The 19775-nt window shown below is 36.1% G+C and overlaps 1 protein-coding gene across 9 annotated transcripts in view; it reads left to right on the forward strand.

Annotated features, from left to right (window-relative positions):
• RUNX1T1 (RUNX1 partner transcriptional co-repressor 1) overlaps positions 1-19775 on the forward strand; it is a 149681-nt gene that overhangs the window by 113371 nt on the left and 16535 nt on the right. For 8 of the 9 annotated variants that reach the window (XM_043880214.1, XM_043880216.1, XM_043880219.1 and 5 more), the window contains 3 exons: positions 4271-4356; positions 4892-5090; positions 14504-14572. In XM_043880214.1, the coding sequence (XP_043736149.1) occupies positions 4271-4356; positions 4892-5090; positions 14504-14572 (354 nt within the window). The remainder of the gene's footprint in view (positions 1-4270; positions 4357-4891; positions 5091-14503; positions 14573-19775) is intronic. The other variant, XM_043880217.1, reaches the window with a different exon arrangement.

A 19775-nucleotide genomic window follows, 5' to 3' on the forward strand; every position in this document is an offset into this window, starting at 1 on the left:
GGTCAAAGATCAGAATACCAAAGAAGGAATGAGTTTGGGTAAATATGTGTTCTGTTTGCCAGTGTTCATTCTTTTTTTACATAAAACTGTTGGAAGTGAAGCATTTAGGAGACATGGTCTTCTAAAGAGCCGGTGCTTGCCATGAAAAATGAGAAGGAAGACCAGTAGGTAAGCTTTGATGCACAATCAGCGTTTGAGGTGATCGCATCGCAACACCGCCCTTGTTCCTGGGACTTCTTTACTTGTTTATTTTTGGCAAGTCAAGCTAGTGATACATGGAGGGCAGCACTCAGCCATCTTTCTCATCTTTTTCCGTCCCCTGTGTCCCTGCCAGGCCTGCTTTTCTTCTTAGCTGGTTGCTGAAAAACTTGCCTAGCCCGGATGGTCTGGTGGGTGAGATCCTGGAAGCAGCAGAGGGTGGAGTCCAACTGGAAAAGCAGGACCTGGAGTTGGGGGGTCACAGGACTCAGGACGCCTGGCCAGTCGCCCGCCTGAGGAGTAGGGCAGAGGTTTTTATAGCCACGGGCAGAGGGAACGTGGTGAGCAGAGGTTTATGCTAGACTTCCAACTGTCTTAGTAGGACACAGGGCCTTCCGGGCCCAGGGTGTTTTTGCCTTAGAAAACCCAGCCCTCCAAATGTTTAGAAAGCAGAAAGTGTGAGCCCAGTTGAGGGCAGGGGCAATGGGGGCCCTGAATGTGAGATAGTAAAGTAGTAGCTTCAGTTCCCCACAATAGTCATTTCTGCATTTATATAGTATGTCAGACAAATGGCTAAGCATATGATGTATGCTTCTTTAATAGTCAATCCGTCTGATGTTCTCCAAGGTACCATTTTGAAGAGCTCTCAAAATGGTTATGTTTTTTCTCCATCTGGGTTGATATTTTGACCCTGAAATCAAATGTGATAACAACTTCCTTTCAAACAAAGCCTTGCCATTTGTTGATGACGACTGCTCTCAAACCATGATTGCTCATTTTCAAGTAGAGGTGGAGTCACCGGGTCATTGTAAGATCAATTCAAGATACCCTATTTTGTAGGTGGTAGGAAATGGCCTATTTCTTAGGCAGTAAATTCTATTTCATGAAATATTAGTTCTAGTACACTATAAAGTAATCAGCAAGGAAGTAATTATGCTTATGTGCAATGATTATGTTTTCATCTAGTAATATAAAATATCCCTTTGTGAATTATACCTGTACCCACTGGTTTTATGTGATTTTTTTCCATGAGACCATGTTCCTTACCTTTTAATTATATTAGCTTATAAAACTAATAGTGCTAATCTCTATAAATATATGCAACTACTTAACCATCCCTGAAGTCTGGCGGAGTTTAGTGTGTGTTAAAGTCAAGTCTTGATGTACAAGTAACAAATTATGGTGTTACCTCAGGCTGTTACTTTGAGAATATAAAAATTGTCATACACAGACACAGAGGATAGACTTGTGGACATGAGGAAAGAGAAGGTGCGATGAATTGAGAGAGTAGCATTGGAACATATATATTACCATATGTAAAATTAGATAGCCAGTGGACATTTGGTATATGACACAGGGGCTCAAACCCAGGGCTCTGTGACAACGTAGAAGGGTGGGATGGGGTTGGAGGGGGAGGGAGGTTCGAGAATGTATACCTGTGGCTGATTCATGTTAATATATGGCAGAAACCAACAATATTATACAGCAATTGTCCTCCAAGTAAAAAGTACATGAATTTAAATTTAAAAATTGTCATAAATGTATACTTGGTCTGGTATGATTTATAAATGTTTATTATATGTACAGACATGTACCTGCTTGAATATTTTAGTAAAATAGCTTTACAAGCAGCATTAGTTTATAAATAAGCTTAGAGTCTCCGTTAGAAGTTGGGTAAGACTCAACATTAGTGTCAAATGAAACGGTTTCGATGAGTTTGAACTGTTTTCGCCTAGAACATCTCTCTGGTATTATGGCTATAAATAAAAATTGTGTAGTGATAAATATTTTAAGTATCCAAAATAGAGAAATTAATAAATGGAAAAATTTGAGTTTTTTTTTTTTCTTTTTAAAGATTTGGCTCTATACAACAAAGAGTTCAAAAACAGCAAAAAAAAAAAAACCAAAAAAAAAATTAGACCTATTTTTTTCACCAGGTACTTGGGCTCAAACATGTTTCTAATGTATGTATTATTTTTCTGTTGTTGTTAAATGAGATGATGCTTTAGCACTGTTCCATAATTGGCCGTTATCCCATTAGCCTAAAACATCCTGTTGCTCATTAATGTTATTCCAGGTGTTCGAGCCCACATCACTATTGATATAATCTGTTGAATTTTGGAAACTTTTAAGACCTCTGAAGTTCTTGGCCCTTTATAGGCAAATGTAGTAAGATGCCTCCATCACAAAACCACACATTTATATTATTATCACTCTCCAGTTGTTTTCTATGATGCTTCATTTCATTGGTAGTGCTTTTCCCCTAAAACACAAGCAACAAATGAGTCAACAAAAATTACATATTTGCAAACATTTCAACTTGAAATTGTCACAACAGAGAAATAACTAAATATTACTCTTTTCCAATGTCTTTTCTATTATGCAGATTATTAAACTTATTTGCAATTTTACTTTTTTACCAATAGATGGCATTGACAATTTTGGCGTTAAAAGTGTATTTCAGAGTATAGTCTAACTGGAGAGGAATGGTGTATTTAGTCTGAGAAAGCTGTCATTTATGTGTCTACTTCCGTCAGCTATAAATTAAATCATATTTCATGGTTGGCTGAAAAAAAGTCATGTGACTCATTATCTTTATTTCACTGAATCAGCTAAAAGGGAATTTCTAACCACTCAGATTTCACAAAAAGTGGAATGCAGTATCTCATAACTTTTGTTGTTCAGTTGCTCAGTTGTGTCCGACTGTTTGCAACCCCATGGACTGCAGCACGCCAGTCTTCCCTGCCCTTTACTGTCTCTTGGAGTTTCCACAAACTCATATGCGTTGAGTCGATGATGACATAACTTTAAAAAAATTTTTTTAATTCCTACATAACTCCCTCAGAAAAAGAGCCTAGGTATCTAGAAGCCTAACCCATGCCAAACTTAATTTGCTCTTCAGAGTAACAATGTAAGAAATGGCAACCAAAACAAAGTTTTAATTATTTAAAATGGGAAATGTTGCCATAGCTCAGTGACTTTCCTTTATAGTAGAAGATACGTGTTTTACACATTCTGAATTTGTCAAAAGAGCCACACGTTTCTGGGTGTCTCTGATCATACTGTCTGTTTAGCAAGATACATTTTCTATTTTGATAAGCATCCTGGCTAATTTCTTGTGTTCAATATTGTTCTCACTTGGTGTTTTCTTATTACCTTTTCACTGTAGCATCTTCACTGATGCTGAAGAGCATTAATATTTGTGCTGTGGACTGCAAATTAGGATTTTTAGTTTCTTGGCTTAGATTTATGATATCTGTCCAAAATGATATCTAGTATACTGATTTTTCTTTATTTTTAAATTTTTAGCAAGTTGAGTAAGTATATTTTGCTATTGTGTTATGGCCTAATTTTAACATGAAACTGAAAGTGAACGTCACTCAGTTATGTCTGATTCTTTGCAACCCCATGGACTATACAGTCCATGGACTTCTCCAGGCCAGAATGCTAGAGTGGGTAGCCATTCCCTTCTCCAGGGGATCTTCCCAACCCAGGGATCGAACCCAGGTCTTCTGCATTGCAGGTGGATTCTTTATCAGCTGAGCCATTAGGGAAGCCCAATTTTAGCATGAAAATGTGTTTAATAGGATTGTACTCATTTTTACTATGCTCAAATGTGGAATAGTTTAACCATGCTTGTTTTAGAAAAGCATATCCCAATCCATGTAAAACAAATTATGCCGTCTTCGTTTTTAATGCAGGAAAGCCACACTTTGAACTTAATGTCTACTTGTGGTTTCCTGTATTTATTAAGATTAGGATATATTTATATTTTCACTTAGGGAATATTATATGGATAACTGGCTCAGGATACACTCTCCAGGTCCTCATGTGTAAAAGAAGTGGTTCTGACCAGATGACCTCTAAAATTTCTTCTAGTTCTAAGGTATTATCATTCTATGAGGGACCTATTAGTTAATTCTGTATCTGAGTATGATTCATGTCTCCATTCAAAAATCGAATGTGTTTTCACATTACTTAGTTTGCCCACATAGTCTTTGCTAAGTGCCTCTGCACATATGGATTGCGTTCTTAATGTTTTCGGGTGATTCAGCCTTCTTTATATTTGTAGGGTTGCATGGCACACGTCAAGAAGAAATGATTGATCACAGACTGACAGACAGAGAATGGGCAGAAGAGTGGAAACATCTTGACCATGTAAGACGTCCGTAATCATTTAGGTTAAAAAATGTTTTGAAAACAACTGGAGTGAGGTGGCATGATAAAATAAAACTGGGGGAGTTCTGAAGGTGTTCTCTGCCATCCTTGAGAAAATAATACGCGAGAATGTTTAAAGTAGAATATAGGATTTGATTTCTAAACCAATATCAGAACCACTTATATAAGAGAAATGTTTGGATCATTGAAAGGAGTTCCTGGAGCCGAATCGATGAATGAGCTACTGTTTTACTTGGAGAGAGTCATTTGGTTTATCCAGCGATGGGATTAGTATTTGGAAGTATGGGTTAACTTCAGCTAAAATCTCCTGTCACGCCTCCCACATTTTATTCTCATTACCATTGCACCTACTCATCTATCGGGTCATTGTTTCCAGTCTAACCTTTGAAAATATTAGAGGCCTTCCGAATAAAAAGCATTCTTCATTGTCCGAGAATAGTTCGTTTCACCAGAGTCTTTGAGTTGCGGTCATTGATCCGTATTTCCTTTCTCCCCCTGCCCGTCTCTCCCCCAGCTGTTAAACTGTATAATGGACATGGTAGAAAAAACAAGACGATCTCTCACAGTACTGAGGCGATGTCAGGAGGCAGACCGGGAGGAGCTGAATTACTGGATCCGGCGATACAGCGACGCGGAGGACTTGAAAAAGGGCAGCGGCGGCAGTAGCCACTCCAGGCAGCAGAGTCCTGTCAACCCAGACCCAGTGGCGTTAGGTATCTTTTCTTCAGACGGACATACTGAACAGATGCATCTCATGCTATTAATACTGCTTTTACTCTTAATTTGTCTCGGCAAAAATAAAGGCGCTACAGAGAATTGTAGAACAATAAATACTTTATGTCCTCAAATACGTCTTGTCTGTTAGGCAGAGTGGTCATAGAAAGGGTCAGTCACAAAAAATGACACCCCTTTTGTAGGTTAATGTGTTGGGCTGACGAGCAAATGTCCAAGCCGGACCAGAATTTCACGTGCATCACTAAAATGTGTGCTCCTTCATAATACAGCTCTTTGGACCCTGTCTCCAACCTGCAAAATCTGGGAGTGGGCTTGGAGTCTCTAGCACTCTCTCTCGGGATTTGTACTGCGCCTCAGTGTTTGAGAGCACTTTATCTCAAAACCAGTCTAGGAGGATACCTAAGGGCTTTGTCATTTGCCCACCGACACTTGAAAATTAGTGATAAAGATATAGCACTTCCATGACCTTAACGATGGCTTAATCATGATTTTATTAATTCTAGTAACTTACAGGACTATTCATATAGCCATGCTTTAGAAGGCAAATGCTAACATGTAGCTATCATTAGTACTGATATTTGAGAATTGTTTGGGTTATAAATAGAATGTAATTCTAAGTATTTAGAAAGAAAATTTGAAGCTAAAATAATTTTTGAGTGACCTGTGAACTTTTTCCTAAATTAATACTAAGCTACTGTCATTTACATTGCTGGCCATTACTTGTATATACAGTCTGAGTCAACTTAATTAAGATGGATTTCTGTTGATCCTTATTTTCTCATCTCATTTTCTTAAGTGTTTGGTCCCACACCTGTTACCTAGCTTAGGTTAGGGTACAGTCTGTTGTAAAAACAAAACTAATTACATATGTGCAGATTAAGCTCGTGACTTTGGCCTCATTATCAACCATGGCTGATTATCAAAAATTTAAAACTTGAAGTATATTATCTAACTGTTGATCACATTATCTTTTTTTTTTTTAGTAAAATGATTCTTAGTCAATAAAAGTTCCTTCTGAACAATGAATGTCTATTGCCATAAGTATTAAATACAGGAGGATTCCAAGTCATTTAATTAACCCAACAGACATTCTGCAGTATATTTTAAAAATAAAAGTGTTATTTGTTAGGCTATGTTAAGGCAAGCAATGAAAATAGGTTTAAGTTTAATTTGAATCAACATTGGTCCAAATAAAACTAGTATAAGCATCTTATTTTTCACTTCTGTATTGTGAACCAAAATTAGTACTATAAAGAGGATATTTGTAATCATTCAATCTAGGCAAACACTGAGAACCTTAAACAAAACTTTAAAATATCCATTTTACCTGGCTCTATTGAAGAAATTCATCAAGTCAGTGCTTGTTTTTTGTGCCTGGCTTACTGTGTGCCAGGCATCATGCTAGGTACTGCAAGAAAGGAAAAAGTTTCTTAATTCCTTCCTTTGAGGAATTTTTGAGCTAGTGGAAGAGATAGGCAAGGAGGCAGCTAGTGTTGCACCAGCAGGCCACTCAGTTCAGTCCCCTGCAGTGACAGGATTAATATTATCTGCTGACCATTGTAAAAGAAAAATTTTGGAAATGGATGGTGTTTCAGACCTATGTGAGTTACTTATTCAGCGCACTGCCCGCAGGACCATTACCATATAGTCACATATAGTCAAGCATTCTAGTGGTGCAGGCGTACATCATTCTCTGAGAAGGCAGGTTTAGTTTTCCTGTTACATAATCAAAAGAATAAACTTGGTTTTAAAAATTTCTTCTTAAGCATACACAAATCACATTACTTTTAATGATGCTTAATGAATTCATATTTTTGGTCAAAGAGATTGCTTTGGTTTTCAGCTTTTATAGGTTGTATTTTTCAAAGACTACAAGTAGTTCATTTCTTTGTTGGGACTCTGTTAAAACAGTCCTGTTCTTTAGGGACCCTGAGCCCTAGATTGCCTTTCGAAGAAACCTATCACAGCATCAGAGAGAACCCGTCAAGCGTCACACAACATGCAAGTTTTAGCATCCAGCAGTTGTCTGACTGGTGTCTTTTGCTAATAGATTCCTGAAGTCTTTAAGTTCCATCTCTCTTGTGTGCTGGGCTGTGGGCAGGTAGTTTGTAATCATGGGACACGATCATCTACATTAAGGGCTTTCTGGGGTTTTCTCTTAGGCTTTGGAGTCAAATGTATTAGTGTGTGTAATTAAAGGATTGGCGTTGTTGGCTGATAAATTTATTTCGTGCCTCTGAAAAGTATGTAGCAGGATGTGTGGGTATGTGTGTGTGTGTACAAATAGAGATACAGATGTGCTTATATCTTTACGTACATGAAGAGCTCCATATCCTATGGTAATTTTGTATGTGTTTCTTTTAGCCCGATTCTCTCAATTCTTAACTTGCTGTCTGATTTCAAATGAGACCTTCAGAATAATGTTATAGAAGATATCTTCAGTTCAAAATATCACCTTAGTCATATCCCTGTCTTGGCAATAATGGCACCATTATTCATACATTCATTTGTAGCATTTTAATTGTATTTGGTGATTGTACAGAGAAGAATGTCACTTCTATGACTTGTGTTTGTTAAATTCATTCTAATTCTCACTTTTGAAATATATCTATAGTATTAAGTCAGTGTGAGAGATTAGTAATTTAATATGATTAATCTATTATTAATTGAATTGGGGGGATTTCCCCCAGATATTAAGTAAAGACTATTTTAAATGAGTAGCCTCTTGAACAGTTTTATAACAGCACACACTAAGTCCATGATATTATCTCTACTCTTTTAAGTAAAAATCAGGTAATTACCCTGAAGAACTTTTGAAATAATGTACTTTGCCTTGAAATAATATACTTTTTCTTGAAATAATGGATTTTGATTATTTGCGTTATTATTATAACTCACTTGATTTCCAGGAAGAATTCCAAATATCCAAGTCTTAAGAAAATTAGAAAACTATTTTTTTAAGCAGTTGTCTCTACTTTCAAAGTATGATTTGTTCTGCATACATTTTTCACCAAAGAGCAAGTTAATGCAACCAGAATCGATGACCTCATCACTGAAGTAGAATTGCTTTTCTACATATAGATAGGTGGGTGGCTGCTGCCTGGCGATTCCGGTGCTCTCTGAGTGTTTACCAAGGCCGCTGTGGTTCTGCTCTTCTTTGCCCTCATTTCCTATTTCTTGCAGTATGCTGTTCACTCCATTCTCCTGACATTTGATTTCCTTTAAGTGGCTTTCTTTTTATTGCCTTTGGACTACTCTAGAATCTCTCCACAGCTTATCTTTTATTTCTCTGCCCTCTTTCTGTGATCCTCAAGTCTTCTGTATCATTCACTTCAGTTCAGTCACTCAGTCGTGGCTGACTCTTTGCTACCCCATGAATCGCAGCATGCCAGGCCTCCCTGTCCATCACCAGCTCCCAGAGTTTACTCAAACTCATCATTAGAGAAAGTTAAAAGAATTATCTAATTCTAATGATGGATTTAAGACCAGTATTGGAGAGTGAAGCTTAAAGCTTTGAAGTATGAATGCACTTTCCTGTGGGTTTTTTTTTTTTGAATGTTTGAATATTGTGAAGAGAGGATATGAAGTTTAGAAAACACCATCATGTACATTTTGTTAAAGGTGTATCTCTAGCCATGTAGATAAGTACCAGAAAGATTTTTGTTTTAAAGGAAACAATAAATCAACTTGATTGTTCACAGAAAGTTTAGAAATTCAGAAGTTTGTTGAATTAATACTACCTCCTGCCTAAAGCAGATTGGTAGAGAAATTAATATTTTAAAATTTTTTTGGCTGACAAGTTTTATCACTGTCATATGATATGATTGAATTGTAGAGTTTCTCATTACTGTCGAAAGGCTCACGAATCTCACATGAAGGTTAAAGGCACAAGGTCTGAGCAGATGTCTGGATCTGAATCCCTGTTCTTCTCACTAGTTTTGTTGACCTCTGGCAAGTAACTCTGTGCCTCAATTTCTTCATCTGATAGAGATGGTAACAATACATATTTCATAGGTGTTTCTGTTTTAAAGGAGTTAACAGTTATAAAACATGGGAAAGTGCCTGACATATAGTAGATGTGACCTAAATAATAGCTGCTATTATTGTTTCTAACATGCAGCCTCAGTTTAGAGAGTAGCAAGTAGTACATAAATTTAGTGTTTTTGCTTGGCATCCAAGTTTATGAAGTTATAGTGGATTCTTAGGTATTCATTTTGAAAGTATTTCCAAGCAGTAATTCTGTCTCAAATATAGTAAATCTATTGTACCTTTAGGACCCTAATTCATAACTGTAGAAAAATAGCTTACTTATATCCAAAGGTATATATTTTTCAACTTCTGAACTGTCAGATTATAAAAGTCACAAGTTATTCACAGTATATCTACATATAAAAGCTTAGATTTTATGTACTTGTATTGATTCCTTTTAAATTACATCATGAAATTCATTTCAAAACAATGCATCTGAGTTCCTAACGTAAAGTACCTACTGAATTTTAAAAAGTCTACTGTATATCGGGTTAAAAAATATGTGAGTACTAGTTAAATATATCCATCTTTGAAAAGCAAAAAGAGATGATTCCCTCCTGTGGCATTACATATTTTTACTGTTAAAGATGAAAATCATAATATAGTTCTTGGCTTCTAGGTTGGGTTGGGATTTTGAGCATAACACTGAGATTTCTGAATTTATTATCCTTTAAAACAAAAAATAAGTAGCATTTCTAAAGATGAACTCATTTAAACCTTCCTTTCTTTTGATGGTTTTTGTAATAGATATTTTCATGATCACTGCCTCATTCTGCCCACCTCAGGATGATGGCCATAACATAGGTGCTGCCAAGCTTTGAGCACTGTTGTTCTGGGTCATAGGAGGTCACATTGATTCTTCAGAGGCTATCAACTCATCCCTTCATGTATATTGATGGCAGCCCTCGCTTTATCTAGTATCCAAATCTGTTGTTAAGTGTGGTGCATCTTCCATCTCTTGCATACATCCTAGATTGCTTTTTCTGTCTTTTCACCTTACCTCCACTTCAACTTAGTTTCCTCATTTCATAGCTGTATCTTCCAGAGGTTCCCCCGTTCCTCTTCTTTCATCCCCAGGCAATTTGCATCCCAAAGCAAGCTAAACTTAATTTAGAAGGACTTTTCTATGATTTTTCCATCTTTCAGTAGTTACACGTGAATACACTTCACATTTTAAACCATCCTGTACAGACTCTTCTGTTTTCACCACTGTATTTTAGAACAACCATTCCATTTTATAGCAACTGATGTTTTTTTTACAGGTGGTCAATATTTAGTAGTTAAAAATTAACTTCTTTAGAATCTGAGCCTTAGAGTGTCGTGTACAAGTTTGTCTAGATTCACCAAAAATCTAAAATAGGAAAGTCTTGGGAGAGAAGTTGTCTCTTGTAATACTGATCAACGTCAGAATTTGTTTTGTTTTTTCAAATTTAACTTTGGATATGTATTCTCTTCTTGCTGCTACTTAATCAGAAGAGAAAATACTAAATTTATTAGTCATTTGGTTTCTGTGGCTATTAAAGTAGTATTTATCAGTGTATTAAAAGAGATTCTAAAAAAAAAAAAAAAGATTCTGAGGAATACCTCTACTGACATCACTTCAGTCTTCCTGTCTTTACACCTGGTGCTTAGCTTGGACACAGCAACTTAGAACCGGAGGGGATATTGTAAAATATGTATACATATGTAAATAGTTGTGTGTTATATAAATAGACTGTAGCTATTTTGGGGGAAAAACACTTTCTTTTAGAAAGTAGGATAGGATTAAGAAAACTTTTGCTTGATTGGAGTTGGTATTTCTATCAGGATTCTAGGTCAGGTGGAGTTTGACTCTATGTGGATATGACATGTGTCATTGAGAATTCTAGGGAGGTGAAGCCCAGAAGGTGAAATATAGCACACATTTCTGATGTGGTAAATGGATCCTCACGATCTGTACCAACTATATAGCACACAGAAAGGTGGGTACCCAGTTGACTCCAATACAGTAACTGTCTTTGAACAAATTTGGGGGGTATTCATGAGGTTTAAATAAAATTTCTAAAAGTATCATCTCAGAAGTTTGAAGACTTCCCATTAGGGTTCAGACAGTGAATTGTTAGCAACAGAAATAACTTCTGTCCCTGGGTGACGTACTGAGGCAGTAAAAATTTACTGGTGTACATTACTTAATCCAAGCCTCTTCGATGATTCTGTTTTGTCTGAAGTTTTGTGCCCTTTTGTATAGGTGCTTGGAGAAAAAAAAAAAAAGGAAAAACTTTAAGGTGCTCTTTTCACCTTAGTTTTTTTTTTATAAGGAAATAAGTATACAGTCAACCCTCCATATCCACAGGTTCCATACCCATGGATTCAACCAACCACACATCAAACGTATTCGGGGGGAAAAAAAAAATCCCAGAAAGTTCCAAAAGGCAAAACTTGAATTTGCCATGTGCTGGCAACTTTTAACAAAACATTTACATTGTATTGCATGATGAATTATAAGTAATCTAGAGATGATTTAAAGTATAGAAAAGGATATGTGTAGATTATATGCAAATAACCATTTTTTTTAATTGAAATATAGTTGATTTACAAGTTGTATTAATTCCTGCAGTATGGCGGAGTGATACGCACATTCTTTTTAAAATTCTTTCCCTTGGCACAGATTATTGAATGTGGTTCCCCTGCTGTACAGTGAGACCTTACTGTTTATCCATTCCGTTCGCCTCTGCTACCCCCAAGCTCCCAGTCCACCCCTCCCCCACCCGCCCTCCCCCTTGGCACCCTCGAGTCTGTTGTCCATGTCTGTGAGTCTTTCTGTTTCAGTCTTGGGCATATATCCAGATAAAACTGCAATTCAAAAAGATATATGCACCTCTGTGTTCATAGCAACACTAGTCACCATACCATTTCATATAAGGGACTTGAACATCCTCAGCTTTTGGTCCCCCTCCGGATACCAAAGGATGACTGCAAATCCATCCTTACTGGGCAACCTGCTACATAATGAGGATGATGAGAGTCCCAACTAACATCTCGTCGGAGTTTAGGATGTGCCATGCCAAACAGGCAGTAGGAAGTACCTCACTGAGTCCTCACCGCGGCAGTCTCAAACGTGGTAGTCTTGTCGGCCCTTTCCAGCTGTGGTCACGGAGACGTGGAGAGACTAACCTGCCCGGTCCGTGTCTCAGGGCAAAGCCAAGACCCCTCATCTCTGGTCTTTAGACCTAGCTCTTCTCCTGTGCTGCCTAGTGCTGCTAATTAGTATTTGGATAACTTAGCATCACCTTTCCCGTTGTCTGTAATAAAAACTGGCCATTTAGAAAAATAATTTTTATGAAGTTATTACTCTTTCCTTAACCCAGTAATGAGAAAAATACACCCCCCCCCCAATTTTTTGCTACTGTGGAGAAGGCATATTTTTTTCCTCTGTTTGTCTTCAGACTTTACAAATCTATTCTCATCCAATAAATTATTCTTAAGCCAAGCAAGGTTTTTTCTCCTAAAAATAAATGTCTAAGTAAATCTCTGTTTCACTGCATCATGTGACTAAGTGTGAACCTGACCGCTTTCTTTAAAATAGTGTGGCAGATAATCTTGACAAATTAATTACCCATGTCTTATTTCTTTGGAGTTGATAGGCATCAGACAGATTTATCAAGGTCTTTAACAAATGAAAATTACTTAAATAAAAACATTTGGGTTTTTGTCATTTACTGTATAGAAATGAATGTGCACATGAGAACGCATGGGTACTTCAGTCCATTCCATTATCAGGTAGTCATGAAATTTTAATGTAAACTTTCAAAAATTGTTTATATATGGAATAATTTTAGACTTATGAGAACATTGCAGATAGTACAGGGAGTTTTCCATATGTCCTTCAGTAAGCTATAGGATTTTGATAATTTAGAATAGTTCTAGAAATTTTATGTTCTGGGCAACTGATAATCTATGTACCCTCAAGTGACTCAGAATATTCAAATGTGTCTAAGGCATTCAAATATAAAATGATATATACTTAGCTAATTTGATTGTGCTGTTCTCATTCTGTAGCTCCATAAAATATCAAAGAGTGGGCTGAATTTCTTTTGACCGTCAACATACATTAGATAAAGTATTCTTTAAAAAGTCTGCTACTTAAAAAAAAAAAAAAAAAAAGTCTGCTACTTAACATTTCCTATACCTGTAGAGAAAACTTCAATTATTTGAAATTTGTCATGAGTTGAAAGATTAAGTTTATAAAAATTAAAATGATTTTTTTTCTTCTAAATATATAGAATTTTGTTTGAAAAATCTAGTATGGAAGAAGTTTAGAGCATATTTTAGCTGTGGAAGACTGTATACACTTCATTTTCAAGCACGTATAAAAACATGAAAATAAGGTTTCATGGCATTTTCATGAACATGTTATTTGGAGGTTAACATTCCTATATTAACTTTATTATGATCTGTTTTCTCACTTTTAAAATTTGTGCGGCATAAAAGCACAACATTTCATTTAAAGTGGAACTTCATATCCACCCCCTCACCCCCACCCTGGAAGCATGTCCTGTACTAGTTATATCTGGTCAACTGGCTCTCTATGAATCCATTCTAATGATTCTTTCTTGCTTCCATCCATGTCAAATCCATATAATCCAATTTTTGTGAGAATTTTTAATGCTCAGCAAGATTTTTTAAAAGTAATTAAGTGTGAGAACTGGTTAGCCATGGAGCCAGGCTCACTTTTTATTGAAAGGTGGTAGAATCGTAGCTGTGTGAAAATTATGTTACTCCAATATAATTTGACTTTCTGCTCTCAATTTGACTTTTAAAAAAGAAAATTGCCAAATACAGTTTGCTTTCTTTAATAAAATATGTTCATAGAAATCCCCATACTTAGGGAGTGCTGGGAACAGTGTTGTGTAACATATTGTATAATGAAAAATGTGGGTTTCCCTGGGGGCTCAGATGGTAAAGAATCTGCTCGCAATGCAGAAGACCAGGGTTCGATCCCTGGGTCAGGAAGATTCCCTAGAAAAGGGAATGGCAACCCATTCCAGTATTCTTGCCTGGAGAATTCCATGGCCAGAGGAGCCTAGCGGGCTAGAGTCCATGGGGTCGCAAAGAGTCTGACATGACTGAGCGACTAACATACATAATGAAATATTTAGTTGATTTTGTTTTGAGCATATAAGCATTTACACCAGTGACGTATTTTCCTTGAGCTCTGATGACTGGTTTTCCTATTTTTATTTTTTGGAGTTGAAGCGTTTAAAAGACTGTGTTTCTGTAGAGAAGCCAAGATAGTGGGCATTGCTTGCTCTCCCCGTGTGATGACATAACAGTGCTTATGGTGCTTTCCTCCCCTCTCCACCGATTTTTATCCTTCTCATAGATGCACATCGGGAATTCCTTCACAGGCCTGCTTCTGGATATGTGCCAGAGGAGATCTGGAAGAAAGCTGGTAAGAATTGTTTAAAAACATGAGTTTAGTGTTCTGGCAGCTGTGTGCAGTTGTTAATGCAGTGATGTGAAGAATGACAAGGAAGGACTTTACCGCTAACAGCAACAGCAACAAAATACGCCCCCAACACACACACACACACACACACACACACTTTAAAAATCCTGATGAATATTCTTAAACCAGAACACAGAATAGTTTTTATTTTATAGCATCTGCTAGTGCTACTGTAGTGACGGTCTGGTGATACTTCTGTTATAAACCCCATTTTTCAGGGGCTGTAATGGTTCCAGGTTGGAAGCCTGAGGTTTCAGCTTGCATGCACCTTTTCCTTCCTGAAAATGAAGTCTGGTATTTTACTTTAGCCTTATCTTCTAATTTTTTTAATTGAGCTATAATTGACATCTACCTTTTAAATTCTTTTAAAAAATATCACAGCAACAAATTCACCAGTTGAGGCACTCAGAAATCTTGTGGTTACCAACATTTTTTAAAATTGATCTTTTGTGCTAATTAATATGCAATGACCAAAGCTAAAATAAGTTAAATGACAAAGTTGCTAAATTTATGTTTTCTTTTCCATGTATACTGTCTGATTTTCATTAAGAGATATTGTTCTACATTTTGAAGTAGCTTTAAGTTTCTGATGACTCATTGACTTACTGGGCTTAAAGAAATTCAAATTTGGCAGAATCTTGGTGGGACACCAGTAAGTTGAGCCAAAACCTTATTAAAAAAAAAAAAAAACTCAGATAAATTATAAACCTATTTCATGACTTAAAAATGACATTGCAAACACATAATGTGTCTGTGAGTTTCTGTAACTCCAACTGTTAGTGTTTCCCTGATGGCTCAGTGGTCAAGAATCCACCTGCTAATACAGGAAACACAGGTTTGATCCGTGGGTTGGGAAGGTGTCCTGGAGCATGAAATGGCAACTGAATCCAGTATTCTTGCCTGGGAAATCCCATGGACAGAGGAACCTGACGGGCTATAGTCCATGGGGTTGCAAAGGAGTCGAACGTGACTTAGTGATTAAACAACAACTCTAACTGTTAAAATGGTTTGTCCAAGCTGAGAAACTGGAAAATGCTATTTCTGCAAACCATCAGACAGGTGTGGGCCAGTAAACCCCCAGTCAAGGAGAAAAGAGTTTTTTTCCTACAGAAGATTTCAGTTTGGGTTTTGATTTGACCCAGTTATTATGTCTGTAGTTCTGTGCAACTTGGTGACTCTGGTGCCTTGACTCTTATTCGAGTTGTGTGGGTTTTTTTTTTTTTTTTAAATTTTCTAAGAAATAGCTCTTTTGTAAGAGTGATAAGGTGTTTCAAAATCTGATAGTATTCTAGGCTTAGCAGCTTAGATTAAGAACCAAAGAGAAAGATCTCTTACATGTCTATTATACAAATCAGATAGATCCATTCAGCCTAAAGGTTAAGGTTTATATGTGTTGTGTTGTGTGTGTGTGTATGTATGTATGTATAGCCGGTCTGTATAGTCTTACCAGATCTACCACATTGCCTCTAAGAAGATTTCCTACCAAGATAACAGTTATGGAACACTCTTAGGCTGTTAAAATGTGCTGAGTGCCACATGATCTGGAGAAAGAATTGCTGTGTCTTCCTTCTGACCATTTTTCTTCCCAATTTTGAGCTGTCAGTGCAACTTATTCCAATAAGAGGTACAAAGAATTGCCATTTTGGATAGCAGAAGGATGAATTTTTGTGTTGAGGGAGAGAGTCTCTGTATTTCCCTTACTTGTGTATATTTGAGTTAAATCTTGATAGTTCATAAAGAAAAATTGACAGTGAAGTCTTGTGTAATCCAAATTCTTTCTGTGCTATTATCTGCTCAAGTCTTTGTTTGACTGCTATTAAGTGAGAGCAGATTTTTCTGAATATACTACCTTTGTTGGAAAGTCAACTTGAATAGCTATGCACAAAGGAAATCCTACCGTAAGTGGTAAGCAATTGGAAGCAGATTCAAAACAGAGCTATGTACTTTGCACTTAATCAGTTGTTTTTTTTTTTTTTTTTAACTTGGAATATTGTAATCTATTGAGTCCACTATTAATTTTTCTTCACTGTCTGGTGGATTTCTCAAATCAGTTCTAGGTATACTTTGCATTTTGGGTACTCTGAAAAGAGAGAAAGAGCAATACTTGTTTATGTAGTGTCCATGCATTTTCTAAGGGTTAAACCTTATCAAACCAATGTTTAGAATGTTTATAAAATGTACCTATCCATCTATATTAGGTCTTCAGTCTAAAATCTGACCTGGAAGTAATTTTCATTAAATTTGTATTTTTATCACAGTGATATCCCTAATCAGCTGCATAAAAACAGTTTGGGAACAGTTTTCTATGGATAGCTGCCAAATTTTAGGGGGAGTCTATTGAACCTTTGAAGGACAGATGACAGTTTCACCTGGAAGTCTCAAGTAACTGCTTGTCATATGTATAGGCTTTTAAAAAGGCATTTCTAGTGTTCAAAGTGTCAAGGCATCCAACATGAGTAAAACACCAAAGGCAGAATGTGACATCTACATTCAGCCTGTTAAAATTTGAAAGTTTTTTCCCCCAAGATTCTAAAATTCACTAAGGGCAATTTTTTCTTTTTTTTTTTAGACAAAACGTATAAAGTGTGTCTTTGCAATGAAACTATTATACATTACCTTTGTGACAAATATAGGTAAATAAAATCAAGTTTAAAGCATTTGAACAATATCAAATGCTAATATCAATTATCTAAAATCCAATGGAATGTAACCCATGTGTCTTTTTTTCAGAGAAAATTATAATTTTGGAATTACATCCTGTGCTCGAAAGTACATCATATAATATTTTGCACCATTTTATTTTTAAATGATTTCAAACTTGCAGAAAGAGTTGCAGAAAATAGTATAAACAATCTCATATAACTTTCTCCCAGTTTTCCCTATTTCACCATATTTGCTTTGATGTCTTCTCTCTCTGTTTCCGTCTTTCCTTCACTCTTTTTCTGTTTATGCATTATATATATATTTTTCCCAACCACTTCAGAGTAAATTGCAGACGTGATATCCTTTTACCCTAAACATTTTACTGTGTATTTCCTAATAAGAACAAGGACATCCTCTTATATAACCATAGTATGGTTACCACAATCAGGATATTAACATTAATACAATATAATTATTTAACGTCTAGACCCTATTCAAAGTTTGCATGTTACCCTAATAATACAATGTAATAACAAGATACATATTAAATATTTGGAATCCTAACAAAATATTGAAGGCCATATCCCTTTTCCCCTAAAAGTAGTATTTTTAAAAGCAATAGAAAAGGTAACAAAATATACTCTGTAGTTTAAAAGGTCTTTATAAAATTGGAGAAAGGCTACCATATATATAGTTTTTAAATTGCAACTGTTTTCTTCAGTATATTTTTCAAACAATCAATGAATGTTTGCTGTTGGTAATAAATATTCAAGCACCTTGTAAATGTCCTACCAATTCTCTTTGCTGATCTGTATATGCCTGTGGGATTAGAATAGGAATGCATAATTTAAATATAAATTGCCTGATTTGCATATACAATTAGTCAAGCTACAGCTTTGATCGTAAGCAAAAATTATTGTCCTGTATTACCACTTAGATAGAATTTTAATTCACCTTGAATATTCAAACCAAATTAGACCCTGACTATACAGTTAGAAGGGCAGTGCTTCCCTAGTGCCCCAAGCCTTTACGATAGGATAATAAAGGTATCTTTCCACCTGCTGGTGAAGAAGGTGCTGCCACCTCTGTGCAGTGCTCTGCTTCCATCCAGGCTTTAAATGCATATTTAAAGCAACCAAAAAATGCTGAACATATTTCAGTTAATATGTCCTGTCTGGATCTTTCCCTTTTAATTTAGTTTATAAAATATAGCAGACACTAGTTACAAATGAGTGAACTTCAGAATAGTGCTGTAAAAAATGGTGGAGGCTACGAAAGTCATGATTATTAATTAATAGTGGAGGGCTTCTCCTGATCCTCAAGTCATGAACTATGGAGGTGTGAAATAAAACATAGAAATTTAAAGAACTCTAGGAGTATTTGTATCTCAACATTTTTAATCTGCAGTATAACATTTTTATTAGGAATCTATGTTTTTAATTAAACAGAACATTTAATTAAGGTGCTTTTTAAGTGAGTGAAACAATTAAGTGCAAACACTTGAATGAAACATGTCATAATTAGTTTTAATAGAGTGTTAATTGGTACGAGATTTGCCAAGTTAATAATTACTGCTTATTAAATTTTCAATTAATCATTGTCATTTTGCTTTGAATAAAGATGAAAATTAGATAAACTAATTCAGGGGGAGGATATTTTCCCTTGTTAATTAGAACAGTTAATTTTTTAAAATGGAAATTACTTGTTTTAGTTGTCAATCTTATGTTGTACATTAGTCAAATCTTTGCACCCTTTCCACAGCCAAAAATAAAGAGCTAATTTGACACCTTGCAGGTTTGTAGTCAGGCCTGATTGTTTTGGCCTGCAGTATGATTCAATTATATTTGTCTAGTGCAACAGTTGGTTATGCAAAACTACTTATATTTGATTCAGTAAATGGACTACAACTGAAAAATTTGGAAATGAGAAAATGATTTTTTTTTAATATCCACATCACTCAGGAAATGAAAAGCTGGATCTTCCATTTGTTTCATCTTGGATTTTCTTTCAAAGGTCTGCATTAATTGTCATGAGACACCTTTTCATTACTGTATCTTTCACCAGCAAAACAAGTGTTTGCATTTATATATGTGTCTGTGTAAAATCTATTCCCTTCCTCTCTTTTCCTGAAAGCATTACCCATGGACTCTCTATGTTCATATTTCATTGTGGCAAAACACCTTATTCTTCTTCGTGGGTCTCAGTTATGTAGACGGATTTCTTGTGGTAATTTTTGTCTTCTGACTACTTAGTCTGATCTCAGGATCCTGTCTGGAACACTAGTTTGGTAGTCCAGTTATCGTGAGGCTACAGAAATAAAAGGTATTCCCAGGAGTGTAAATTAAAGGAACAAGGCTTCACCCTTTGCGTTTCCTAAATATTTCCAGAACGTGGGTCTTTAGAGGTCTGGAAGACCCGCCCGGTACAGGCCGGGAGTCGCGCGTGTCTAGCGTTCTGTGGTGACGGGTCGGGAGCCCGGGCCGCACGCTAACCGAGCTTGTTC

This window comes from Cervus elaphus, chromosome 21, assembly GCF_910594005.1.
Source record: "Cervus elaphus chromosome 21, mCerEla1.1, whole genome shotgun sequence".
NCBI lineage: Eukaryota > Metazoa > Chordata > Mammalia > Artiodactyla > Cervidae > Cervus > Cervus elaphus.